Source organism: Gouania willdenowi, chromosome 1, assembly GCF_900634775.1.
Source record: "Gouania willdenowi chromosome 1, fGouWil2.1, whole genome shotgun sequence".
NCBI classification, from domain to species: domain Eukaryota; kingdom Metazoa; phylum Chordata; class Actinopteri; order Blenniiformes; family Gobiesocidae; genus Gouania; species Gouania willdenowi.
In genome coordinates, this window is record NC_041044.1 from 42,577,571 (window position 1) to 42,604,515 (window position 26,945).

Here is a 26,945-nt window from a genome sequence, read left to right on the forward strand (position 1 = left end):
TTTTTTTTTTTTGTCTTAACTTTGTAACTCTGATTTTTAGGCTAGTTGAGACAAATGAAGACAAAAAAAAACAAAAAAAAAACAAACAATCAAGACAAAAAAGATTCAGACAAAAAAAGTTAGCACTAAAAAAAAAAATTTAAGACAAAAAAAAGACAAAAAAAGAAAATTAAGACTAAAAAAAATAATAATAATTAGGACTTTAAAAAAAAAAGACAAAAAAAAAAAAAGTCGACAACAAAAAAGTTGAGACTTTAAAAAAAATCAAGACAAAAAAAGATTAGACTAAAAAAAACTAAACAAAATTAAGACAGACATTTGCAATTTTTCATCCACTACTTGATCTTTTTGCTGTATTTTTTTCCAGTGGTCCTAATCCTCTTCCGTACAAAGATGAGTTCAATGAAGTAAAATGTAAAGATGAGTAACAAATATAAACCTGGGGGTATTAAACAAAGGACCTGCAGTTAAAAAAACAAGCTTCTACCATGAGTCTAAAAATACAGGAGAATTGTAAAATAAGGCCAAGAATAAAAATAAGCACATTTCAAATAAGTACATTGTCTTTGATCAAACCCTCAGAGGCTGAACAGTTTTTAAAGTAAGAAGAAGAAGAAGAAGAAGAAGAAGAAGAAGAAGAAGAAGTAGTCTACTCTCTCTCTGTGACACTCAAATCAAACGCGCCCTATTTTAAAAACACAGCGTGGAGCTCTGCATAAAATCCTATGAGTCACATGACGTCCAAGCAGGTCTTTGAGAACATCCAACAACATCCAACGATCACAAAACAGGCTGAACTGACGACGCATATTAACACCTTGAAACCCTTCCTTTGATGCTCATTTATGATGATGATGATGATGATGGTGATGATGGTGATGATGGTGATGATGATGGTGATGATGATGATGACGATGATGGTGATGATGATGATGATGATGATGATGAATGTTGTTGTTTACCCTGGTAGCTCGTGCGTTGTTACACAAACATCCACCAGGTGGCACCAGTGAGCACACACTAGCTCAAGCCTTTGTGACAGTCCCAAAGGTCAAAGGTCAAGGTGAACATAACTGGCCGCTCTCCCATTGGGTCATGTGACCTCGTAGAGCATCAACACCTCTGATCCAGGCCCAGTAGAGGCTCCTCCCTCACTATGAGATCTTACAGTTGGACTTAGAGGATGAAGACGAGGAGGAGGAGTTTTTAGGGGGGCTGTGGGGGGGCCTGAAGGACTTGGAGCGCTTGAGGCTGTTCCCTTTGCTGCCTCCGCCCCCCCCGCCGCCGCTGCCAGAGGCCGTGCTGTTGGTCACGGAGTAAGAGCGTCCGTGCATCATGACTGCATTCATGCCGTTGGCCATAGAAAAGGACTTTAGGTGGGACTTGATGGCCACGGGGAGGGGCAGTTTGTCTATGAGGTGCACCGGCGTGCACGACACGATGGAACGGCAGCACAAATCCTGAAGACTGAACACTGGAAAACATACGTCACACGTTAGTATTTAAAATAATGACCAATCTGAGCATTAACACAGGAAACAACAAAGGGGTTGAGTGTTTTTATTGTCATTTTCTGTTGTTGTTTTTTTTTTTGCATGTTTTCAAAATTAAGTTTGTGTATGTATTTTTGTTGTCATTCTGTGTGTGTGTGTGTGTGTGTGTGTGTGTGTGTGTGTGTGTGTGTGTGTGTGTGTGTGTGTGTGTGTGTGTGTGTGTGTGTGTGTTATTCAGACAACTTTGTTTTTAAGAAATCTGCTTTGAAATTTACATTGAAATAACTTTGAAAAAAGTTGTCTGAATAAATGAAGCGTTAACATGTTATTTTTAAAAAAAGAAGACAAAATCAATTTGCTCAAAAATCCAATTAAATGTACAAAAGTACAACAAAAATACACAAAATTACCACAAAAATACACATAACAGTAAATATATTTCAAAATAATAACATAAAAAATGACTCCCAAAACACAAATTGATAACAAAAATCCACATGAATAACAGAAAATATATATAGTATATAATAAATATTAATAATAAAAACTACTCCAAAAACACAAAATAACAAAAATAAATAAAATTACCACAAAAATAAATACAATTATCACAAAAACACACAAATAGCAGAAAATATATATATAAAAAAAAAAATAATACAAATTATTTCAAGAACACAAAATAACAAAAATACACATGAATAACTGGAAATATCGAGAAAAATAAACCACACACAAAATGAATAACAAAAACACAAAACGATAAAAAACACACACAAAAATACTATTTTCTTGTGGATTTATTATTATTATTACTATTATTATTATACATATTTTGTGTAATGCAGCCACAAAAAGAGGAAAATCCAGTGTCGTTTTTTTTTTTTGTCCCTTGCTTAATTTTTCTAGGTTTTTTGGAGTCATTTAATAATAATAATAATAATAATAATAAATCAAATTTGCATAGCGCTTTTTTGGACACTCAAAGACGCTTTACATGTGGAATAATAATAATTTTTACTTTGTGGGCTTCACAAAATGAGTCCCAGGGCCGCATTTGGCCCACGGGCCACCAGTTGCCAATGGCTGTATTAGGATGTACTGCAGTGTAGGTAGATTAGACGTACAACTGTATGGTCTGTTCTCTCAGGATTTACTAAAGATGAAGGTCCTGAAAGTCAGAAGCTAATTACCTCGGCTTATATGTACGTTTCCAATTTTCTGCCCATTGAATGATTCTAAATACTGCACAAGGGTGTGGGTAAAAAAAAATATTCAACAAAGTTTTACATAATTTAAAAATAGATTGATTGGTTTATTCTACATTGATCAGGTTACACAATCTGAGAAAACCTTTTCTTTCTTTCAATTGTCAAACACTAAAATACTTTGTGGCTTCAACATCAACACGTTTCCATGGACTAACCTCTGTTTGGCCTCCAGAACTTCTCCATTCCGTGTCTCATCAGCACGATTCTGGAAAGTTCTGTGAAAGACTCGATGACGTTGAAGTTGCAAAGCGGGCTGACCTCAAAGAAGGTCATGTTGTTCTTCTCAGCGTACGCCCTCGCCTGCTCAGTCGGCACCTGGCGTTTGAAGGCCAAGTGAAGGCGATTTCCTACCAGGATCCTGGGCACGCCTGGTGCATGCTGACAGAGATATACAAACATTACATCTACACGGGTCCAGATTTCAGATTTATCAAACACAAACCTCGTCAATTTCACGAATCCAACGATCGATGCCATCAAATGACCATCCATTAGTGATGTCATACACCAGCAAGATTCCCTGAATAAGGAAATGCATGAGTATCAGTGTATCTAAAAACAAGCATTTTCCACATTAATGTGCACTAGTTTGCACTAGCCCCTAATCACGGTCGAGGGGGAACTTCCACGTATAAATGATAATGTATGTAATGCAACACAGATATCAGTTCCTGCAAGATCTTCACTTAAATTGCCTTAATTTTGTGACCAATCTTTATTTAATTTGGGGAAATTTTGTGGAGTAATTTGACTCGACAATATTCAACAATTTGTGATTAAAAATGCCTGCATTCCTTACAGTATGTGTTAAAGACATGAGGGAACTGAGCTCTGCAAATTTTGAGGAATTTCATTGGTATTGTGTATTTGAAAAGGCTGATATTATCTACGACTGAAATGTTTGGTAACTTACTAATTAGTCATTTTTACTTTCTCCTGCGGGACGGAATGTATGCTCTAACGTGTTAGTTTAGTTTAAACTGGCATATAATGGCAGTTGACAAATTGTGAATGTGGTTAATCTGGCAAAAAATAAGTGAAAAGAGGTTAAAAGTGACAAGGTCAACATACTGTATGTGACATTAGGTGGAAAAGGTTTTAAATTGGGCTGAACGATTTTGGAAAATAATGTAATTGCGATTTATTATGCAATTATTTTTTCAAGGGCCTCTTGTCATGTATTTTTCAATGAACACAAGCAACAAATCAATCTGTTTCATAATATAAACAATTTCAGATTTATTTAAACTTTAAATAAATATAAAATATAAATTTTAAAGCACAGATTACAACAATAAAGCAAACAAATCTGTGGCTTTTACCTCTTCAACATATCTAACTAACTTCACGTTTCATGAAACATGTAAAACATGTGGACTGCACTTCTTAAACACTGTCTGAACTTAACAGGACCGAACAAGACAGGACAATACGTAAAAATAAATAAATAAATAAAATTGTATTTTATGATATCGCAATAATATCGAAAATGCAATTAATCATTCAGCCTTAGTTTATAAGTGCCGAAAATGTCTTGAAAGTTGAAAAAATGTGCAGAAAAGGCATTGAAATGTGATGGAAAAGTGTCAGAAATGGGAATAATGTAGCAAAAATGCATTAAAAGGAGCAAAAATATGACAAGGAAAAGTGATGAAAACAGATTAAAATATGGCAAGTTTGGTGTAGTTTCAGAAAAAAGGTAAAAATAAGCAAAATCAGCTCAAATTGTTCAGAAATGTTCCTAGTTTCTCAAAGGCATCTGGTGACCCCCCTCCCAGTGTCTCGTGACCCCAAGGTTGAGTTTGATTAATGTGGTTTGGGGGCATGAATGTGTGTTTGTGATGGTCTACATCAGTTATCCCTGTGATGGACTCTGAACGGGTGAAGAAGCTCACCTGTGCTCCCCGTGAGTAAGATCTGAAGATGGTGCAAAACCGACCTTGTCCTGAAGTGTCCCTGTCAAAGACCCAAACAACAACGGTTACACACCAATGACATATCATTTGTTCATTATTCAAACCTTACCATAACTCCAGTTTAACTCTTCTCCCATCCAGCAGAATTGTAGTGGTTTTGTAATCAATTCCTAGAATCACACAACGTGAGTTAGCATCATTAATTTATTTTTTCAAAGTAAAAGTTTATGGGATTGAGCTTTATGTTTGAAAATATAGTCGAGTAATGGGAGTCAGACAGTTACATTAATGTGCACAATAAGTAGGGCTGGACAACTCTGGTCGTTTAGTCGACGAGTTGGTCGATGCTGTCGTGGTCGACCAAGGTTTTCATTGGTCGACCAGCAATGGCATCAGTTTCAATACCGTTTAAAAAAAAATGCAATGCACTTATATATGTAATAAGGATTAAATATCAATATAATGTATTTAATGTGTTTGACGTGCTTTTGTTTCAAAGTGCGCTGATCTGATGTTGACATTGACAGTTGTTTAGGCTAACCACTAAAACAAATGTAAATATGTCATTTGTATGAGGAAAAAATAGGTTTTAATTGTTGGTTTCAGGTATATATATATATATATTCAGATATAAATACCTAATGTCTGTCAGACTTGTAGGTTTCACTTTTGCTTTGTCGGATTCTGGTCAAAGCTTGAATAAGGTTCATTACATAAATTATCTGTTGAAAAGCAAATCGAAACCACAAAAAGCCAAAACAAAATATTCGTCTCTTTCTCCTCTGCACCAGCTCATTCATTCTCCGTTTTTTATTTTTATTTTTTTCATTTTTTTGGTCGACTAATCGCTACGTGTGCCATAGTCTTGGTCGACCAACCATTTCCTTGGTTGACTACAGCCCTAACGATAACTGTAATGACATCTTGTTCATGTTTGAATTATAACTGAGACACTTAATTGACATTACTGTAGCACAATCTTCTAAAATGTATTTCATCATTGACAATAAATATCATTAACACTAAACAAAATGCCTACACACAAAGAAAGTAACAATGAGCCTAGAAATGTAGCAGAATTTCTTTTTCAAAATCGTTAAATATTATTATTATTATTATTATTATTAATAATAATAATAATAATAATAATAATAATAATAATAATAATAATAATAATCAACTTTATTTATAGAGCATTTATTAAAACACATGTTACAAAGTGCTTTCCAAAGGCAGCTATACAACAGAAAATAAAAGATATAAAGTCTTGGACAGAAATTAAAACAGTTTAGGAAACAGAAACATAAAAACAAGTCAGAAGTTACATAAAATGAGGGAAGACTCTCCGATAAAAGTATGTTTTAAGAAGACTGCATTAGATATGGACAAAATGTAACATGGAACTCAAGTGCAAAAATGTCACTTTAGTAGAGTATTCGTTATTCATCCCGCAGTGAGGAAATATAATGATTTACGTAGGCATGTGAAGTGGAGCGGAACAAGAAACAAACTTTCAATAGCTGACCTCAAAAATAAATTTGCTTTTTTTTTCTTAACCTTTTTGACACAAATTTCAAATACATTCCTCTATTTTTGACTACTGCACTTTTACATTTTTTTTATGCAGCTGATTAGTTTTATTTAGTGTTTGAGTTTTGATTTAAAAAAAAAAAAAAAACTGTTTCGCTATTTCCTGTATTTTTGTTTCATTTTTTTCACAGATAAATAATTTAATTTAGTTTTTGATTTACAATGAAATCTAATTTCTTGTTCCCTGTTAGTTCTGTTAGTTCACTGAAAAAGTGTTTTTTGTCAGGGTTATTTGGGGGGGGGGGGGGGGATGGCGCAGATGGTGCTTTAAAAGTTCACTTTCATTCAAAGTGGGGAACAGCCAAAACAGTTTGAGAACCCCTGCTGTAGCACACTGAGCAAAGGTTCAAATGATGTAGAGCAGTGGTTCCCAAACTGGGGTACATGTACGCCTAGGGGTACTTAAACACCTCTCAGGATGTACACAGATTACACACATTTGACAGTTCATTTTTCAAATCATTATAGTTTTTTGTTTTTTTTCCTCATCCATCAATAATAATTTGTGGCACAACTCTTTAAAATACACCAACAGGTGAAGTTCAAATTCTAAACTGAGCAAAACATCAGAAATAAATTAATAAAAAGGCCTAAATTCAAGGTTAATGTTGGATGAGACACAGGAAAGAGTTTAGACACAAATAAATAATATACAAAGTGTCTATTGATACAGAAACGAGTACGTTTTCTGGACCTTTTCTACATAAGCGTATGTGCCTGTGTTTTTTCACCATGCCAGAATGGCCGAGTGGTCTAAGGATCCTTTCTTCCGCTAATGTGGGTTTGAATCCCACTTTTGTCATATATATTTTTCATTTTAACATATTTAACACGGCAAATTCTACCTTTAAAATTACATATACAAAAAAAATAAACATTTTAGGGTATTTCCTGGGTTTGGGTTAGGGCTAAAATAAAAGGGGTAGCTAAAAATAAATATGAGCTAAAAGAAAACTGACGGAACTTTAAGTCACATGGTGCACCGATCACGTTACCTAAACTGGCCAATGTGGGGCGCTGCATATTAATAGACTGGCAGTCTATTTATAAGTTTCCGTATCAATAGCCACGACTCATAATGATTTGTGGCACAACTCTTTCAAATACACCAACGGGTGAAGTTCAAATTCTAAAACGAGCAAAACATCAAAAATAAATGAATAAAAAGGCCTACATTGAAGATTAATGTTGGACAAGACACAGGAAAGAGTTTAGACGAGCCTGTAGACACAAATAAATACCAAAGTGTCTATTGATACGTAAATGTCTATTGATACATAAACGTATCAATAGACAATAGCCGTAAACGTATAAAAAGACGTAAACATATCAATAGACCCCGGGACCATTGATACGGAAACGTACGTTTTCTGGATATTTTCTACATAAGCGTAATGTCACCGTGCCAGAATGGCTGAGTCGTCTAAGGTGCCTGACTCAAGACTTTTCCCTTCTGCTGCTGTGGGTTCGAATCCCGCTTTTGTCATATATATTTTTTTCATTTTAACATATTTAACACGGCAAATTCCACCTTTAAAAAAACATTACAAAAAAAACATTTTAGAATAATTCCTATTTTAGGGTTAGGGCTAAAATAAAAGGGTTAGCGGGTGAGTAAAAATAAATATGAGATAAAATAAAACTGAAGGAACTTTAAGTCACGTGGTGCACCTATCACGTCACCTAAACTGGCCAATGAGGGGCGCTGCGTATGAATAAACTTCTGGTCTATTCATACGTTTCCGTATGTATAGCCATGGCCTGAGAAATAAGGGCTAAGGAGTACATGGGGCAATAAAGTTTTGGAAACACTGATGTAGAGATGAAAATCAGAATCCTCACCACTGCTGTAAGCGTATGGAGACTCCACAGATCCATCCTGTAAACTCTCCAATATTTCTCCCTTTCCCACGTCGCTGTCTCCCACCAGGAGGAACTTCAGCAGATAATCGTAGCTCTTTACAGGGCTGCTCTGGGTGCCCATCATCCCCCGCATTGGTTCAGATCCACACGGGGCTCCTTTAAGCTCAGGAATCCACAGAAGAGCTCAGTAGGACACGGTCCTGAGAGGCTTGGACTGGTCCTCCTGACGTTAGCTTCACTGCTAGCTTGTGTGCTAACTTGCTACGACTCTACTACGATAACATTAATCACAATAAATAAATGACATCTGGCGTAATTTATTCTCATATGTAACGTGTGCTCCTCTGTTGTCAGGATGACTCGTGCTCTGACTCCGTTGGTTGTTATTTACACGTTGTTATTATTCCAAACAACACTGGATGCTAGCTTTGCTTTGCTAACAATAACGGCAGCTGCGCATTTAATTAATCACCGAAAATGTAAAATGAAAAATGCACAACATGAACTCGACAATTGCAACACCTAAATTGAACTACTTAACTGTGTTTATGAAGAAAATGTCAACAATGGGTTTTCAATCATCGCGTTCACAGGTTAGCTTACTGTAAAAACCACCTGACAGTGACGTCACGAGTGCGTAATATCCAGGATGCACGTTTCAAAATAAAATGTATTATCATTATTATTATTATTACACACTTACAGCCTGCCTGATTTTATCAATGATAAATATTTTTTTCTGTACTGCAGGATACAAAATTCTGCAAAATAACTGATATGTATCTCAAAACTCAAATGCAAATATTTTAGAGATACGCTAAAAAGATTTTTTTTTTTTCTTCAAATCTATAAATATTTCTGTCATTTTAATATTTTAACAAGGACTTTTTTCAAGAGTTCACGTTTGTCATAAAAAAAACAACACATATTTCAGATACAGTATTTGTGTGTATTTGTACAGTAATTGCCAATGGGTGAAAAAAATACAGGTTTGATTGAGGATTTTTCTTAAAGACACTTTATTTTGGGCATATACCAAAAGATGTATGGGTTTTGGTAACTTTTAATGGAGCTGAGTAAGTCATTGTTCTGTCTTCGTGTACTCAGTTTATTATGTTATCTTGTCTAACAACTTGTCTAGTATTCTGCACCTAATAATTTCATCTGTTCTGTCAGTTTTCCTAATTGGAAAATGTATCCGATTGGTCAGTCTTTTTAGGTTAATGTTTTCTTAAGGGACTGAAGAGACTGGACTGAAGAGATCCCAAACTTTATTAGATATGATTATAACTTTATTTTTTATACTAAAAAAAATTACTCCTTACTGCTCACCACTAATTGGCTGTTCCTGATTGGCATTCGAAACACCTGTGGGAGTCCTGCAATGAGCCCAGAATACAAAAGCCAGCTGAGAAGGTGGTGTTGTGCTTCTTTAGGTCAGGAGTCGTCAGTGGTGGGAGGTAGTTAGCCAGCAAGCTACTGCCGTCAAAATGGGGTCGACACCTGCTAGGATTTTAATCCTGCTTTTTTCATCTGCTTGTTGTTCTGAGTTAAAAGACAAAGCTGATTCTGGTGTACTTTCTCAAGATCCTGACGTAGAGTGGGAGAAACTATTAGAGAATGTGAAGGAGGAAGAACCAGAAGAAACTCCTGCTGCCAAACCCAGACACTGGCACAGCAGGCCAGTCACAAAGCCCTTGCAGTTGCCTGAGTATGTAATTGCCACTGGCGCTGACAACACCGCACTTTTCAGGCCAGAAAAAGGTGTCCGACCCCTCCCCGAGTCAGTAAAGCAAATGCTACTCAACCCTCAAGGTGCCACCTCCAGGAGCCACCCGGACCAAGCCAAGAGGATTGAAGTTTTGTGCCATGTGGACAGAATGTATGTGCGAGTCAAAAGGGATCTTTTCAAGTCTCGGGATGCTTACAAACGTTTGAAACTGGGTAGCTGTCCAGTCAATGAGGGTACCAATGACCACTACTACCTTCTCTACCTTCTGTCGTCCAAATGTGGTTTCAAGAAACAGGTTGGTGAAGTCCTCTATGGTGCTTTCATCCCTAAAGACTAAAATATTGATGCATGTGTTTCAGAGTAATAAAGGCTGTTTAATAATCAGCATTAAGCTCAGCTACAACCTAGATGCTCCTGTTCTGAGGGAATTGCCGTTTGAAACAACAATATTCTGTAAATTTCCCCGGTGAGTCTTCTTAAACATTTTTCTTTTAAATGCTTGGACACCCTTGAATTAACCAAAGCTCACTGTCTTGGCTAACTCTCATATTCCTTCCCTGCAGCTTTTTTCATTCCTACAAAGTTGGTTTCCATCCTCAACTGCGAGGAGGAACAGTGTACAGGCAACTCCAATCAAAAAGCAAGTTCGTCATCACCCCTCAAGATGGTAGGCTTGTCAAATAAGACTTTCTCTCATTATGCAGGTTTCTCTTTAAAAAACTGCAAGAGCATAGTGAAGGAAATGTTTCTCTCTGTAGGGATGGGTCCAGTTTAGTGTTTTAGGGTATAATGTGGCTTGTAAATTAAGTTTGTTGCATTTGTTTAACTGCTAATGTAGAACATCTCAAAGATTAATGGCAGACAGTGTTTCTGTAAGTTCAGTGCAATGAGATTTATTTTTTTTTCCCGAGGTTTGTCACCCACTTGGCTTTTTGAACTGTTCAATTGCATGATGCTGTTTATGTGTCTGAACTTGATTCTTTGCCTCTTCAAGCATCGGGCAAAAACATTCTTGGCACCAGATCCTACACCTTGGGCCAGCTGATGTTCTTCCAGGCCAGTGGACCTGATGTGTCGCACTCTGGAGATAAGAGACTATACATCAACAAGTGCTACATGACTGCCTCCCAAAACCCCAACTCCAGTCCTAGATATACAATTATTGACAACCAAGGGTAAATGTTAGGTTCTTGGCTCCTAACTATGGCTTTTTATCTTTGATGTCAATCAATTGGGTGGTTTCTCTTTGCAGCTGTATGGTTGATGGCAAGGTGTCAGCAGAATCCAAATTCCTTAAATGTGGCTTAAAGATGGTCCAGAGATTCAGTGTGGCTGCCTTCATTTTTAGGAGTTCTTCTTCTTCAACCACCACATCACAGGTAGCATGACTTTGAGCCACTACTGTTCAGAAAAATGCAAGTTGAGAAAAGTTGCACTTTTTTTTTTTTTTTTTTTTTGTTTTAGCAAATCTACATGCACTGTGAGATCACTGTGGGTTCTCACATGCCAACGCCAAGTTTAAAAGCATGCAATTATGATTCGACCTCAAAAACGTGAGTTGGACAACCAAACCATGAGGACTTGGTGACCTTTTTCACTGGTTAAATTAGATTTATTGTATAAATAATTTAGATGGAAGGAGCTCCATGGTGCAGATTCTGTATGCGCTTGCTGTGAATCGACCTGCCCATCAGCCCAGGCCAAAGGTTTGCTAAACTGATTAATTCTTAAAACTGCAAAATGTTTTAGTTCAATCTTCAAATGTTACATTTGCTTTTGTTTTGAATTTCTTCTCTCCAGCTCCCAGAAGTTTCATCACCACTCCTTCCTGGAAGGTTGGTTTGACCAGTGAAGATGAAACGAAGAGCGTCTCGGTTGCTCCCAGGATGAAGTCACAAGAAGTTGTTCCATTTGAAATGGGTGCTGGTGGGGCCGACCATGAAGACTTTCTAGAAAATTGGGACCACGATTACTGACTTGTCCTCGAGACTTTTAATTAAATGACGTTTGTTAATATTTGACTCCTTTCTTTTTTTCCCCTATTCTAAAAATACTGACACTAAGTGAACTGTAAACAAGTGTGTCTTAATGTTACAAGTGTATGTAATTAATCACGTTTAGCTACATAATCTCAACATTGACCATCTGGAAATGTGAAGCAGTTGTGTGCACCATGAGTGGCTCTTTAAAAAACTCACGTGACCAATGATGATGCAAGTCTTAGTTTCCAGCCACACATCCAGAAGCCTTATAAATATCACATGAAACTGCGTGTTGGTTTCATGTTTATCTTCTCACAGTAATTCAAAAGCAGAATATGGGAATAATTTGTTACAGTGCATTTAATACACCAGGCCATTACTTTTTTTCTTTTTTTGTTTAAAAGTGCAATAGGAAAAAACAGCAATTTTGTGAATCAAAGAACCTGATGCAAACTGGTTCATTTCTCTGAAGGAGCCATTAGTCCCAGTATCCATGAAGCAGTTTGTGAATTCTTCACAGCGGTCTCATGTTTCCTGTTATATTTTTGTAGCAGGCTCTCATCCAATGCAGTTATGAAATGTCACTGATAATGTGCTCAGCTCCAGGCGTTAGCAGGTGCCAGTCAAATCTTCAAGTATTTTACTTTTTGCTGCAACCTGCACTGGTTTTTAACCTCCCAAGTATTTTCACCAGCGTTTAACAGAATTATGTTAAAAGCATGATCTTGACAATGTTTTAAACAAAAACAGACCCTACACCACATGTGTCAAACTCAAAGCCCGAGAGCCAAATCCAGCCTTTCAGTGAGTCCAATGTGGCACTGTAGGCAAAACTTAAAATAAAATGAGAATCGTGTAAATTTCCAAATCATTCAGTAGTAGATTTCAGTCCCAAATACACAAAATCAATGGAACTCTACAATATTCAGAGCTAAGTTTTCTCATTACATGGCTTTAATTTACAACTAAATTTATCCAAAATCTTGCCATTTTCCTCTTATTCCACAATTACCCCAAATTAAATAGAAATTGGTCAAATAATCAAGGAAACTGTGCCTTACATATTTTACATAGCATTCATATTTAGAGGTATAAACTGGGGCACATTAAGGTTGAAATGACTCGTCTCTGCCAAAAGTCTGGACCACTTTAAGATCAAACCAGTCTGTGTTTGGCCCCTGAATTACAAGGAATTTGATACACCTGCTGTACATCATGGAAGATTAAATCCATTACATTTTGGAGGGGATCCAGATTAATATATTGATTCTGGATCAGTTTAAACATCAAAAAATCCCTATCATTATTGGCAAAATTTGAAAAACTCATCCCAGTTCATAATTGATAGATCTTTATGAAACTTGACTCAGTTATGCCAGAGCGGTTCCTCTATTACCCCACCAAGTTTCACTTCACTCCTTGGCTCTCAGCAGATGGAAATGTCCATCCTCCAATGTTCTCAGGTCCAAAATGACCCTTCTGTGCTTGACCAACTGAGGGAGGAAAATGACAACCTTAAACTGTCTTTGATCCAGTCCCAACAAGCATTAGAGACCCAACAGAACCAGTGGGACAAAGACAAGGCCAGATTATTAGACACACAGAAGGAGAACGAGACCATCTTTGAGCAGAAACGAGAGATGATTGACCACCTCAAACAGACACTGGAGAAATCATCAGAAGACTTTAAGGTGCTGAAGGAGCAGTGGGCCACAGAAAAACATGCTCAACAACAGCAAACCAATCAGATGATTCAACATAAAGAAGAGGAAATCTCCCGCCTCAGCGCTTTATGGGAAACAGCTGAGCGTACAATCTCCATCCAAGCCCTGGAACTGGAAAATAAAGCTCATCTGGAGGCTGAACATGTATCTATAATTCCCACCTTGAAGGCCTCTCTCACAACTGAACAAGAAAAGCTTGAAGAAACAAAAGAGAAATGCAAGCAACTGAAGGACTTCCAAAAACAGGACAAGGAGCTGATCCACCTTCTTCAGACAGAGCTGAAGAAGAAGGGACGAGAATTTCTAGAACAACACGTTCAGGCCATGAAAGAGCAGGAGAACCTTCATTTTCAAATCATGCTGCTGAGGGAGAAGAATGCCTCTGCTTTAGTAGAAGCTGAACTGTTGAAAAGAATACTCAGCATGAACAGGAGTGAACCTGAAGATCCTCCAAAGAAGAAATCTGTGTTTAGGCGTCTCATCAACTTTCTGACAAAGCGATGGCAGAGGAGGTAAAAGAGCAGCAGCATGGATATCAGCTGCTAGAAGACACAGACTAGGAGCAAAATCTGGACTGGAAGTTTAGTTTAATACTGACTGGTCAAATAAATGGAAAGTTTTAAATGTCCCAAAATGATGTCTGTTTCCACTAAATTTCTCTTTGTTTGATTAAGTAAAAGCAAGAAATGAGAGGCACAACCTTTTACAGCCTTCATGCTCACTAATTGCTTCCTATTTAGGAGTTAAGTCATCCTGTGTGGTTTATCTTCTGTTCAAACTGACTGTATTTGCTCTGCGATATTTTCCTCTACAGCACATGAAGGAAAAATGATTTCCTGTTGTTTGTAGCTAATGACATTCCGGAAAAGAAAAAACTCCCACCCTGAAGTACAGAAACTGTTTGAATTTACAGACGTAATATCTTAAAACCAAGAACTAAGAAGTACATCCTGTAAGTCAATATTTCCTCGTGTGGAATCCATAATTTAGACTTGTTTATCAGATTCTTGCAAAGATTTAAGATCGGAGGCAAAATCAAAACCTGAAACATCACCATACTATGGATGCACAACATCTTCTTTGTGATTCATTATGATTCATTATTCTGCTGAAAGAGGCCACGGCAACCAGGGAATGCTGTTCCTAAGAAGGGTGTATCTGTGGCAACAAAGTGCGTGGTGAAGCCACATGTTCCCCAGCGAGGCGACGCACACACTCATGTTCATCTTTGTGATGTAAAAGGAAATGTGATGATGATGAATCAAATCAGGTGACCTTTTCCCTGAGCTCTGTGAAGTTCCTGTTCTAATCCATGTTGTTTTTTGACAGCAGTCAGATTCAAGTTTCTAACTTGTCTGCAATAAGACCACAAACTGGTGCTTGTATACGCTCTGCAACCTATAGTTTTGATCAGTGGTTCTCAACCTTTTCAGCCCGTGACCTTCAAAATAAAGGTCACAGAGAGCGGGGACCCCCACTGTAGCTGAAGGTGGTTGAACACAGACATCATGGAAAAGAGGTGGAAAGTTGTGAAAGTGGGAGAAATGATGAAAATAGGTTAAAATATGGCAAGTTTGGTGTAGTTGCTCTTCACCTTCTTATCCTGTACAGTGCACAGGGGTGGATACAAACTTAAACACACAACCACCATACTTAGTTAATTTTTACAATTTAACCAATCAGACACCTCCAGAGGAGCTGCTCATTAATTAGCTAGAAACCAGACAATATTGGAAGATGAATGGGGCCTAAATAAAGCTGTGAATATCTTCAAAACATATGTAATAGGAGACATTAAGAAAAAAGGAAATTAATCAATCACGGCATGACATGAGTAATCCTCAGCCTTTTATCGCTTTGTGGGCTTTTATAACTGGTTTGTCAAGCTCTGTTTCATTCAGTGCGTCAGGGTGTGTTTTCAAAGGGTTCTGTGAGACATTTTGCATCTGACAATCTGCTTTTTTTCCTCCGTTGGTTTGATTCTGATGACGCAAATTCACCCTTCACCTTAGTCTAGTCAGCAAACAAATGATCTGGCTGAAGCGGGACACATTTGACTATAGCTTGAAGCCACTTTTGCATGTGTTTGTGTTTTGAAAAGTACAACAAATGAACAATATTACACTTTAAATAAATAAAAACATTCACCATTAATGTGATAAAATAAAACATCGAAGCCAAAGTTGAACTTTAACACCGTGTGGGATTTTTCTTCTTATACTGTATGTGATGCGACTCTTGTGTTGTTGTGTCACACTGACCACAGGTGTGTGTGCAGGGAGGGGCTTGATGACGGCTCATGGTGTTTGATTTGAAAGCTTCGACATCAACAAAAGAGCTCGAGATGCCAGTGTTTGCTGAGTGTGGAACCAACAGCGACTTATCTATCATGGATGCTGTCTTTTTATAAATCTTTCACTTTGCATCTGCTCATTTGGGTTCAGTAAATAAAGGTAAGTGTATGTGATCCCATTGTCTTTTTATTACAAAATACATTAGATACTGGTGGTATACATTTATATACACACATACTGTAGACACTAATTTACACCTAACAGTATACATATATACAGAGGTGAAAGTAACAGATTACAAGTACTCACGTTACTGTAATTGAGATGCTTTAATGGGTACTTATAGTATAGTATATTTTTAAATCAGTCATTTTACATGTACTTAAATACGTTTTAAAAGAAATAAAGTCCTTTGTTACATTTCTACACCCAACCGTTACTGAGTAATTTTTTATTTTATTTTTTTTTAATGATCAACAGACATTGTGAAACTACAAAAAAATGAAATGACCAGACAACAATCAAATGCATCACATCATAGCCGACCAATCAGATTAAACGTAATGCACCTCACCAAAACAGTGTTGAATGCCGGTTAGTTTCTCAATTTTAGTGTTAATAAATGTACTGTTGCTATACTTAGAGCCTGAGAATTTCTTTTTATTTTGAATTAAATGTATTGGTTTTATTTTACTTTAAAAATAATTGTACATTTTGACAAACCTATTATTTTATACATATGCCTTTGTGGAAAATAAATTAAGCTCCAATTGTGCAAGATTTGGTTTCTTCTTTTTTAAGTTTATACAGTACATGCAATGTTTACTGTATGTAAGATAACCGTGGCAAGATTTATGACCAAAAAATAAACATGGGGGGTGAAAGTAACTCGTAACTTTTACTTTGAGTACTATTTAATTGAGCTACTTTTTACTTGTACTTGAGTATTTTGTCTATGAGTTGTACTTGTACTTGAGTACAATTTCAATCAAGTACTGTAACAGTACTTCTCCTTCAGTAGGATAAATCAGTACTCTATACACCTCTGCATATATATATAAAAGAATGATTTTATTATTTTTATATATTTATTTATAAGGGGTTTTATATATATATATATATATATATATATATATAGACTATAAAACGTTTTTCTTTCCCTTTTCTATGTGTTTGTATTGCGGTACATGCACTAATTTTTTTTTTTTTTTGGACATTTCTTGAAAAATTGATAAAACGTCTTCAGTTATAAAATAATCTAATTTTTAAATGTCAGTAATGACTTTAGAGAAGACTGGATCCCATACAAATAATATGTAGTATATCTGAATGGAGAAAAAAGCAGGTTGACTCCAGAATGATCTGACTAGAAAGTTTGTCAAGTTTGATTATATTTATGTTAATTACGGACATCTCGATTGAAGTTTTTGTGGCTATCTCAAAGGTTGTCAAACATTGAGTGGTATTAACTTGAATACTATTCACCATGCTGTATTAGCCTTTATAAATCAGAATAAAACAATCACTTAAAATTTTTTCATGATCTGGTGCTTTAAATTTTGTTTTGTTTATGCTTGGAAACAGTTTGCAAATCACGTTCCTTCATAGGTTTGATTTGTCATGTATTTTGTGAACTAACATATAGTCATTCCTTGCCGACTCAATAATTTGTTTGTTTTTCTTCAGTTTTTAGTTTTACCAGGACCTTCTGTAGAGGACCTCAGCATCTCTCACAATGGATAAGTTTCGTATGATGTTCCAGTTCCTCCAGTCCAACCAGGAGTCTTTTATGAACGGGATCTGTGGAATCATGGCACTGGCCAGTGCTCAGATGTACTCTGCCTTTGAATTCAGTTGTCCGTGTATGCCTGAGTATAACTACAATTATGGGATCGGACTGCTCATTATTCCCCCGATATGGTTCTTCTTGCTTGGCTTTGTGTTGAACAATAACGTCTCTGTGCTTGCTGAGGAGTGGAGGCGACCCACCGGCAGTCGAAGCAAGGACCCGACGATCCTACGCTACATGTTTTGCTCCATCACACAGAGATCTCTGATAGCCCCCGCAGTCTGGGTGTCTGTCACCCTCATGGATGGAAAGAGCTTCCTCTGTGCTTTTAGCATCAACTTGGATATTGAAAGGTTTGGGAATACCAGTTTTGTTAAAGGAATGTCAGAGACAGAGAAGATCAAACTGTTGGCCAGGATTCCCTGCAAAGACTTGTTTGAACATCCGGAAATTCGAATGGCGGCGTCACGATACATCAAGTGTATATCGCAGGTGATCTGGATCATTTATCTCTTTTTACTCTTAAAGATATTGTTAATTATTTGTATTAGTATCTCAATTTTAATGTAAAGATACAAGAATGTTAAACCAAATGTGAAGTAACACCAGCCTGTAGTGACTGTAAGACTAACTGGTAAATACGTTGTATGCCTTTTTCTGATGTGGATACTTTGTGAAGGTTGTGCACACATCTGTTTTATCTACAGTAAGAAAGCATCTACAAACACTACATAACAACCCTTTAATGTACATTTGAGATAAAGTAAGTGGTGTTGTACTCAAGACCACACTATCCAAGACTAAGACTTGCCCAAGACCATGACTTTTGGGTGTCAAGACCAATTCAAAACCAAAACTGAGACAAGCCAGAACCAAGACAAGAACAAGACTTTCGGGAGTCAGACCAAATTAAAACCAAGATCGAGACAAGTGGATACTAAGACAAAACCAGGACTCTTGGGAGTCGAGACGATTCAAGATTAAGACTAAGACAAGCCGAGGCCATGACAAGACCAAGACTTTTGGGGGTCGAGACCAATTCACAACCAAGACAGAGACAAGCCGAGACCAAGACAAGACTGAGACTTTTGAGTGTCAAGACCAAGACCGAGGCTTTTGAGTGTCGAGACCAGGACCAAGACTTTTGGCAGTCGAGACCAATTCAAGACCAAGGCCAAGACAAGCCGAAACCAAGACAAGACTTTTGAGTGTCAAGACCAAGACCGAGACAAGCTGAGACCATGACAAGACCACGACAAGACTTTTGGGTGTGGAGACCAAGTCAAGACCAAAACTGAGACAAGCCGAGACCAAAAAAAGACCAAGACTTTTGGGAGTCGAGACCCAGACTGAGACAAACCGAGACCAAGACAAGACCAAGACAAAACCAAGACTTTGGGTGTGGAAACCAAGTCAAAACCAAGACCAAGACAAGCCGAGACCAAGACAAGACCAAGACAAAACCAAGATTTTGGGTGTGGAAACCAAGTCAAAACCAAGACCAAGACAAGCCGAGACCAAGAAAAGAACAAGAATTTTGGGAGTCGAGACCAATTCAAAACCCAGACCGAGACAAGCTGAGACCTAGACCATAAAAACCTAGCTATTTTAAAAATCATGACAAGGTAGAACAGTTAAAGAGGATTCTCTCTTTAATTTTTGAAACACATTTGAAACACAAAAACAAGGATTCTGCAACTCTTTCAAAGCTCACCATGCAAAAATCTTAACAAATTTGTTCATTGAAATTCTTACCATTTTTTTATCCTTGTATGTATTTAAAAGCCACAGATACTCCAAGAATAATTTTAAATATCTGAAAATAAGATGTGGGACAATACCGAGTGAAAATACTCTCAAATCCGAGAGAAAACAAAGACCTTCAAACTGTGGAGACCAAGACTGGTTTTGAGTACTCTAGAAATAGGAATATGTTATTAAGTAAAAAGAAAAGTCATCATATTGTATTTGCATGAAAACCAATTTGTACAAATGCCAATAATTAATTGAGGTTAATCTAGAATTATTGAACACTTGGATGTTGCATTTTTAGTTTATCATATTGTCTTTATTTCACAGGCATGTGGATGGATGTTTTTGCTCCTGATGACCTTCACTGCTTTCTTGATCCGAGCAATCCGCCCCTGCTTTACCCAGGCTGCATTTCTCAAAACCAAGTACTGGTCTCATTACATTGACATCGAGCGCAAAATATTCGATGAAACCTGCAAGGAGCACGCCAAGAGCTTTGCCAAAGTATGCATCCAACAGTACTTTGAGAACATCAGCGGAGAGATGAGAGTCCTCCACCACCATCACTCCAACAGAGATGAGAGCGACGACGAGGAAGACAAGAGGAGAAGTGATGAAGAAAAGTTGCTGGGTATCAGGGCGCAGGATGATATGAACAAGGTGTTGTGGAACTGGCACACCTGTAAACCGGCCCTGGCTTTGAGAAAGGACCAAATAGCGGAGGAAAACGAAGGCAAAATGAATGGAAACCTCAATGGGGCTGTAAATGGCTTCATAAAGGGACACGCCCACCAAGTGGAGAAAAAGGAATGGGCTGTGTATTACAGTAAAGTCTGAACTTTCATATTAGCTGACCTTTATCAGGCTGGTAATCACTAGACCAGACATGGGCAACAGGCAAACCCGGGGTTTCATATGCGGCCCTCTGTCTTGTTTTGTGCGGTCCAAACAAAAAAACTCAAAAACAATAACTGCACACAAAATGAGACAATATTCAAAATAAGACAATATACAAAATCACAACAAAATAACACTGAAAGTCTTGTTTCCCTTCCCGTGTTAATCCTCTGATTAGCTACTTTAAATGCAGACATGAACGTGACCCTCTGATCAATTACAATTTTTGTGGCCCTCGCTGTGATGGAAGTTGCCCATCTCTACACTAGAGTGTTATTTATCAGTAGAAAACTCTGCAGACTAGTGTATGTATTGAAAACAATGACATATTCTGCGTGAGTTTAGGCATGAGTCGGATTTAAAAAAAAAGTGTGACAGTCACTCCCTGCTATATGAAACACGACCATAACAAGAACCAGTAGAAGTAATCACCTGGTGTGGCAGTTTGCTTTAGGGCTGCTGGTCAGGCGCAAACACAGGGTTTATTACGGGGAACAAAGTTTTGTAATTACATATTCATATGTAATTACAGAACTTTCCCCTGGCCAGTTCTGGTCAGACTGCCTAAGCAGGTCAGATACCGTTGTACACTGATAGCACACACCAAGGTCTCTGCCTGAGGAGGCTTTGCTATGTTACGACTACCGCTGTCCGCAACATAATAACACTGACAGCACTGAACAGCAGCAGATTCACAGAATTACACACACTGAAGGCTTGTTAAACCTCTGATCTCAGATCAGTTTGTTCCACCAAAACCCTTTGACAATAAACCCTGTGTCTGCATCTGACCAGCAACCCTAAAGCTGGAATTTGTCTCATTCACCCAAACCTCCACAACAATTTGTTTAGGATTCTGCAACACTTCAATCCAAGTCACTCTCTAAGATGTGGTTCATCTACGGCTGTTTTCACGTCATGATTTGCTGTAGACGTCTATCTGTGAAGCTACAGCTGCAGTGCAAAAATAAGGTTGATAAAATCTCAACTGTGAGTGAAAGCTGCTTGTGTCCATCAATAAAGTATTGTTAGAGCACGTGGGAGAACTCATGTCTGTGCTGTCGTCTTGCATGAGACGACCATATTAGTCCATGCGGCACTTAACGTTAAATTAGGACAGTTAATGATGGGAAATAACTCAATCTTCCTATATGGAACAGACGATGAAAGGACATTAGGTTTGTCATTAGGCTGCCGAGGCCTTACCAGCAGGAAATAATGATTCCACTGGTCGCTGCCAAAGTCTGGTAATGATGCAGCTTTCGATGGATACTCTGTGTGCTCTGTTTTCTGATGATAATGTAGTAGAGCTGCTGAATCGTTTTGTACAGTCCTTGTACATTTTAATTATATCTTTACTCTTTTTTCTGTCTATCTATTAGTTTGTTCTTCAGCTATATTAGATTGATTCAACTTGTTACATCCTACACATGGCAAAGACAGGAGCATCCTCAATAAATACATTCACTTAAGGCCATCCATCCATCCATTCATCCATCCATTTTCTTCCACCTATCCATTGCCGGGTGGCGAGGGCAGCATCCTTAGTAGGGAAGCCCAGACTTCCCTGTCCCCGGCCACTTCATTCAGCTCTTCCAGGGGCATCCCGAGACGTTCCCAGGCCAGCCAAGAGACATAGTCCCTCCAGCGTGTCCTGGGTCTTTCTTGATTCCTTTGATTCCTCTATAATTGGAACACACCCCCCGGTGTCCCTTCTTAGGCAATTTTAAAGTCAAACATAAAACTTAATAGAGTTCAAAGTATTAATGAATTCCTATTGTACCTGCTTATTCATATACAGGTCCAGCTTTATAAACCATGGTACAATCTTGGACGGACCTCCTGTGACACAAACATTCTCTTCTAGCCAAATCTGGTCCTTTTGAAGTCATCTCGTAAGAGAAAGTAAAAATGAGAAGGAAAGCATTATTTCACAGTGTAAATTACCAAATAATTCAGTTATAGATTTTGCAGTCCTGCCAGATTCATAAATTCATCGAAACTCTATATTATTTGCAGGAGCTCGCTATCATCCTGTGCCTACATCACACGACTGCTGCTGTTAAAAATTGTCGAAAAAATTATCTGTTTTTCCAAATTCCTGAAAATTTTTACAAACAATCCCACAAAATTTGCCCTAAATTACAGAAAATATTTTCATAAAATCAAGAAAATTTGAAGTGGAGATCCCACAGGGACAAATATCCCACAGGGACAAATATCTACCATTTGTAGCTTGGATAATGTCAGTGATTTACAAACTGTTTATATCAGTTATTTGTGGCACGTATTAAAATGGCACTTAAGATCAAACTGCTCGGTATTTGGTTCCTGACAAAATAGCTGGACACCCCCTACCTTCTAGGGATAAATTAGAGTCCACAATTAATCAAACAATGGTTTTTGACTGTGAAAAACCAGATTATCTGAGACAAATTCAAGCAGGCACGGGGAGAGCATGCAAACTATCTCATTTTCAGGGATTCAAACCCTGGACCACTACTCCACTGTGTTGCCAGAGCACCAAACATTTATTTTTTTTTAAAAAGGATGAAAATGTATATTGTAAAAATCTGAGATTTTATATTACTAGCTATAAATATGATATATAATATTTCTAGGTTTTGGAGGTACAGTTTTGAAAAAACACTGGCCTAAAGAAGATTATGTTTTTAAGCACTGAAGAAAACTCAGCTAAAGGCATTGATGGAAATCCCTTAATAACCTGTAGTTTGGACAGAGAACTTCTTTCTGTCATGTAAGGAAACTATGCAAACACGCATGGTTGGTAGGTAAAAGTATTTACATGTCAAGGTCAACATTTGCATGAGGAATAGTGACAACAGGTTTTTTATGGAATCTGGGCATTTCCTTTGACTTCTCATGAACCAATAAGGGTTGTTAACCACACTGAGAATCACTGATGGTTGTTCAGTGTCTATCCTTTGCAAAAAACAAAACAAAAACAAATGCTATCTGTACTCTTAACCTAAGAGAATGTGTGTAAAAATAAAAATAATGTAAAGTAAAGTAAAAATAATAGTGAAAACATGAATCATTATCTAAATGAAACAATATTTGGAGGGGCTCACAGTTTTCCCAGTGCTTATATCGCATGATTGCAGTTATTTTTAAAGCTGCTATCTGAAGTTTCTGAGAGGACGTCCCGATGTCCCGCCCCAAATAGCCTCACTTCCTCCCCCTGCCTCTCCCAATCTACCAGAAGCCACGCCTCTATTTTTCTGCATGCGCATCGCGGAACATAACATAAGGTCGCATTGATATAGGTCTATGGGTCAGATAAGAGCCAAAATCATATTTACCTGTTTGCTGTTGTGACGCGTGGCCTTGTTTCCGTGCACAGTTCCACATTCACTTTGATTGACAGTCTCAAAAACAGGAAGTGGAAGCCTATTGGCTGGGTGCACTCGGCGATTGTTTCCATTCGTATAGGGGTCTGTAGGACGAAGGAGGGACTTATATAGATTCATGTATATGAATGACCACCGGCAGTAGACCATAGTAAAAGACTAGTTAGGTAATTTTATGAATTTCAAAAGAATGATACATAAATATAGATTTATCAGAAACTCTGGATATCAGCATTAATGTTAAACAGCTAAAAAAAACTAAAAATTCTTACAAATCCCTTCATTTTCCTGAAATTATGGGACAAAATATAGATAATTTAAAGTGAAGACCCTGTTGGGACTGATATACTGTATATCACTTATTGCTTGGATATGGTTGCTATGGTTGCCATACTTATTGCTATGGATATTTTCTTACTTATTTTGTATTGTATGTACGTAGAATTGCAAACTCTGGCACAATAATGTTGAAATTACTAGTTTTCGTTTTAAGATCAAATTGCTCCATATTTGGTCCCTGAAGTAAAATGAGTTTGACACCCCTGCCTCAGAAAACAGATACAATGCAACAATGCATTAAGGAGCATCTATGTGCATCTGTGCGGTCTATCCAGCTGTTTCTCGGTGGTCAGAGTTAACATCATTTCAGAGAGCGGGTGGAGGAGGGTGAATGAAAATGGCCTTTTCCCTATTGAAGCTTCTGTTGCCCTTCCTTTACCCTCCGCCTCCTCAGGGATTAGAGGAGCAGCTCTCCCTTTGACCATCTCACAGCTCTCCCCCAGTCACCCAGCAGCTGTTCTCTCCCACAGCTGAATCTGCAGCCGGTGCTACTGGTGTGGGGGTGGACTCGCAAGCCGTATCTTTGCAAATGTTGTGAGCCCATTTGTTTGTAAGTGTGCATGTTCTCACCTGATTTGTGTCAACGTCGTATCTCACCAATGCAGAGGTGCTTCTTCATGCTGTTTGATCATTACGCACTGCAGTGATGAAACATTCATATCAAATGCAAAATATATTTAAAACACTTGATCACAAAGAGAAGAAAACCCTTCAATTATCAAGATTTGCTGAAGGTTAAAGAATGTGAATCAATAACCTGCCTCTGAACTGAAAGACTATTTGAAGTACAGGTCATTCCATGTAATTTCAATACATTTTCAGGACATCACGCGTGCTTTAGTCTCAAAACATTCTGATTATTAAATAGGCACACTGTAATTTTTTAGTTTAATCGGATGAACACTTTTTGAGATAAGGCCAATTTCGTGAGGGGGGTTCCTGAGATATTGGAAGCTGGAAATGGAAGAAAAATAAAGACGCACGAAAATCGACACATACCCCCCCTCACTAAATTGGCCATCAAAAAGCATTGATCTGATCAAACTTTGGAAAGAGTACATTGGATAGACGGATGGATAGATGGATGGATGAATGGATGGATCGTTTATATTCAGTTTGACTTAAAAACAACCAAAACAAGCCAGTTTGAACGCTTCAGGCATTTAAAGAGGATTTTCCAAGACACCTTCATATGGCTTCCGGGATGTTTATCGTAGAACGAGCCCTGGGATCCACCCAGGGGATAAAAGAGGGATTAAGTCTCCAGTCTTGCCTGAGAATGCCTTGGGATTCTCCCAGAGGAGCATGTTGTGGAAGCAGCTGAGGGAAAGGGCTGACTGGGCTTCTTTGCAGGACTCCAATCCAAAGCCAAGACTCGCGTAGGCGGACAAAAGGTAGTTTAAGGTTCAATACATGCAAACCACTTTTAGTTGGAGAACTAAAAGGTGGAACGATGTTCAAAGTTCACGAGACGATATACAATACTGTGCTCACAACAATGATACAAGACAACATTGTTGGAAAGGGAAAAAAAAAACATAAAAAATGCTGTTTGAAAAATGATCATTCTTTTATTTGACATAATTAAATCTAGATATGACCTTTTCAACTCAAGTGAATATGAGACAACACAAATAAAAGCATGGCTGTGTTTGAACGTATTATACACTACAAACTCAATGAGTATATACTGTCTACCATATACTATAGTATGATTAGGATGATGAGCGTTCCCACTGAAATGTAATTCCAAGTCTCCCAAGACGCATTTGGAACCTACGATGACAAAAAAAAGTTTGAAGCCAGTATAAGCCAGTCTACATCCGCGTATTTCGTGGGTACTCAATATTTTCATATTATCTAACGTGAACACACTACATACTAATTTTGACGTCAAACTTAGTATGAGTAGTACGTTAGTGTGACAATTTCAGCACGGTCTATTTAAAATGAAAAAAGTGGTACTTTTTAAATAGGATGCAAAAACAGAGACTGATAACCCACACCCTTGCAAAAACACAATACTACTTGTACCATCAACAATATATCTTGTGACAATATATCTTGTGACATCTTGTCAAACCTTTCCATGTGATGTTTGCCTGTTGGTTTCCTCTGAATATTCCAGTTTACCCTCCCATCTGTCAAATTATGGACACTGATTTTAGGAACTAAGGTTAAGTATTGTTAGAATGTTAGCTTAAATGTAAATGGCTTTAGTAGTTAAAGGATCACTTTTTGAGGGACGTGGTGTTAGTTAGTAAAAGCTTAGATACACACCCCTGGACTCTGAACTGTGGATGGAAACACTATAAAAGAAGAATCAGATACTGAGATGTCTTTGGCATCCAGAGCAGTCTGCTGTGACGGAAGCAGAGAACCACGATCAAGCTTGTAGCTTTCTCGTCATCTACTGAGGAGAAGAAATAAATAAATTGACTGATGTCCAGGTCATTGGAAACACCAGCATTAAAAGTCTTAAGACTGTGTTGATTTGCTGTTCAGTGACCAACTTGTTTCCACACTACACCTCACATTCACAGGTCTAACAGAGGCCATGTTAGACTAGAGCAGGTCATCCTATTGCTGTTATATACGGTCCAAAGGTGGTAGGCAGACGAAACCCCCACCAATACTGGACATCTCATTCTGTAATCAGTACCTCAGCCTCACACACTCAGACCCAGCTGGAGAAACATCCTGTAACAGTTCCTCAGATTTGTCTGAGACCCAATACCACATTGAGGCTACTTCTGTTACAGTCATTTAACTCCCAACCCAGTCCAAATGGCTCTGACCGAGGCCCTCCCCCACACAGGGGCTGCTTTCGCTACAGATTCTTGTCCAAGCGGGCACCCCGTGCCCCCTCCTTTTACCTGTACCACAGGCTCTTCTTCTAGATGCTGAAATCAGTCCCCAATGTTGGAATCAC

At 37.9% G+C, this 26,945-nt stretch overlaps 3 protein-coding genes across 3 annotated transcripts; 2 read left to right on the top strand and 1 right to left on the bottom strand.

Annotated features, from left to right (window-relative positions):
- Positions 1-317: 317 nt before the first annotated feature.
- On the bottom strand, positions 318-8,759 carry LOC114470157 (ras-related protein Rab-40C-like). Its single transcript, XM_028458177.1, has 6 exons — positions 8,113-8,759; positions 4,790-4,850; positions 4,660-4,720; positions 3,207-3,284; positions 2,920-3,142; positions 318-1,474 (listed from the first exon to the last, which is right to left on the bottom strand). The coding sequence occupies exons 1-6, from the start codon at positions 8,264-8,266 to the stop codon at positions 1,155-1,157; spliced, it is 897 nt and encodes a 298-aa protein (XP_028313978.1). The 5' UTR covers positions 8,267-8,759; the 3' UTR covers positions 318-1,154.
- A 1,445-nt stretch (positions 8,760-10,204) lies between these two features.
- Positions 10,205-11,879, top strand: zp3c (zona pellucida glycoprotein 3c). Its single transcript, XM_028458119.1, has 7 exons — positions 10,205-10,331; positions 10,429-10,532; positions 10,860-11,040; positions 11,118-11,244; positions 11,330-11,418; positions 11,498-11,571; positions 11,666-11,879. The coding sequence occupies exons 1-7, from the start codon at positions 10,210-10,212 to the stop codon at positions 11,839-11,841; spliced, it is 873 nt and encodes a 290-aa protein (XP_028313920.1). The 5' UTR covers positions 10,205-10,209; the 3' UTR covers positions 11,842-11,879.
- A 4,037-nt stretch (positions 11,880-15,916) lies between these two features.
- Positions 15,917-20,503, top strand: calhm1b (calcium homeostasis modulator 1b). The gene is made up of 3 exons (XM_028455179.1): positions 15,917-16,024; positions 17,552-18,146; positions 19,734-20,503. Exons 2-3 carry the CDS (start codon positions 17,601-17,603, stop codon positions 20,241-20,243), a joined length of 1,056 nt encoding a protein of 351 aa, XP_028310980.1. The 5' UTR covers positions 15,917-16,024; positions 17,552-17,600; the 3' UTR covers positions 20,244-20,503.
- The last annotated feature ends 6,442 nt before the right edge of the window (positions 20,504-26,945 follow it).

Excerpts from the sequence above, each read along its gene's own strand:
- zp3c (XM_028458119.1), top strand. The coding sequence starts at position 10,210 with ATGCATGTGTTTCAGAGTAATAAAGGCTGTTTAATAATCAGCATTAAG. Across the intron at positions 10,332-10,428 it reads ATATTCTGTAAATTTCCCCG|CTTTTTTCATTCCTACAAAG; the intron begins GTGAGTCTTCTT and ends CCTTCCCTGCAG. Across the intron at positions 11,041-11,117 it reads ACAATTATTGACAACCAAGG|CTGTATGGTTGATGGCAAGG; the intron begins GTAAATGTTAGG and ends TTCTCTTTGCAG.
- LOC114470157 (XM_028458177.1), bottom strand. The coding sequence starts at position 8,266 with ATGCGGGGGATGATGGGCACCCAGAGCAGCCCTGTAAAGAGCTACGAT. Across the intron at positions 4,851-8,112 it reads TCCATACGCTTACAGCAGTG|GAATTGATTACAAAACCACT; the intron begins GTGAGGATTCTG and ends GTGTGATTCTAG. Across the intron at positions 3,143-3,206 it reads GGATTCGTGAAATTGACGAG|CATGCACCAGGCGTGCCCAG; the intron begins GTTTGTGTTTGA and ends TATCTCTGTCAG.
- calhm1b (XM_028455179.1), top strand. The coding sequence starts at position 17,601 with ATGGATAAGTTTCGTATGATGTTCCAGTTCCTCCAGTCCAACCAGGAG. Across the intron at positions 18,147-19,733 it reads ACATCAAGTGTATATCGCAG|GCATGTGGATGGATGTTTTT; the intron begins GTGATCTGGATC and ends TTTATTTCACAG.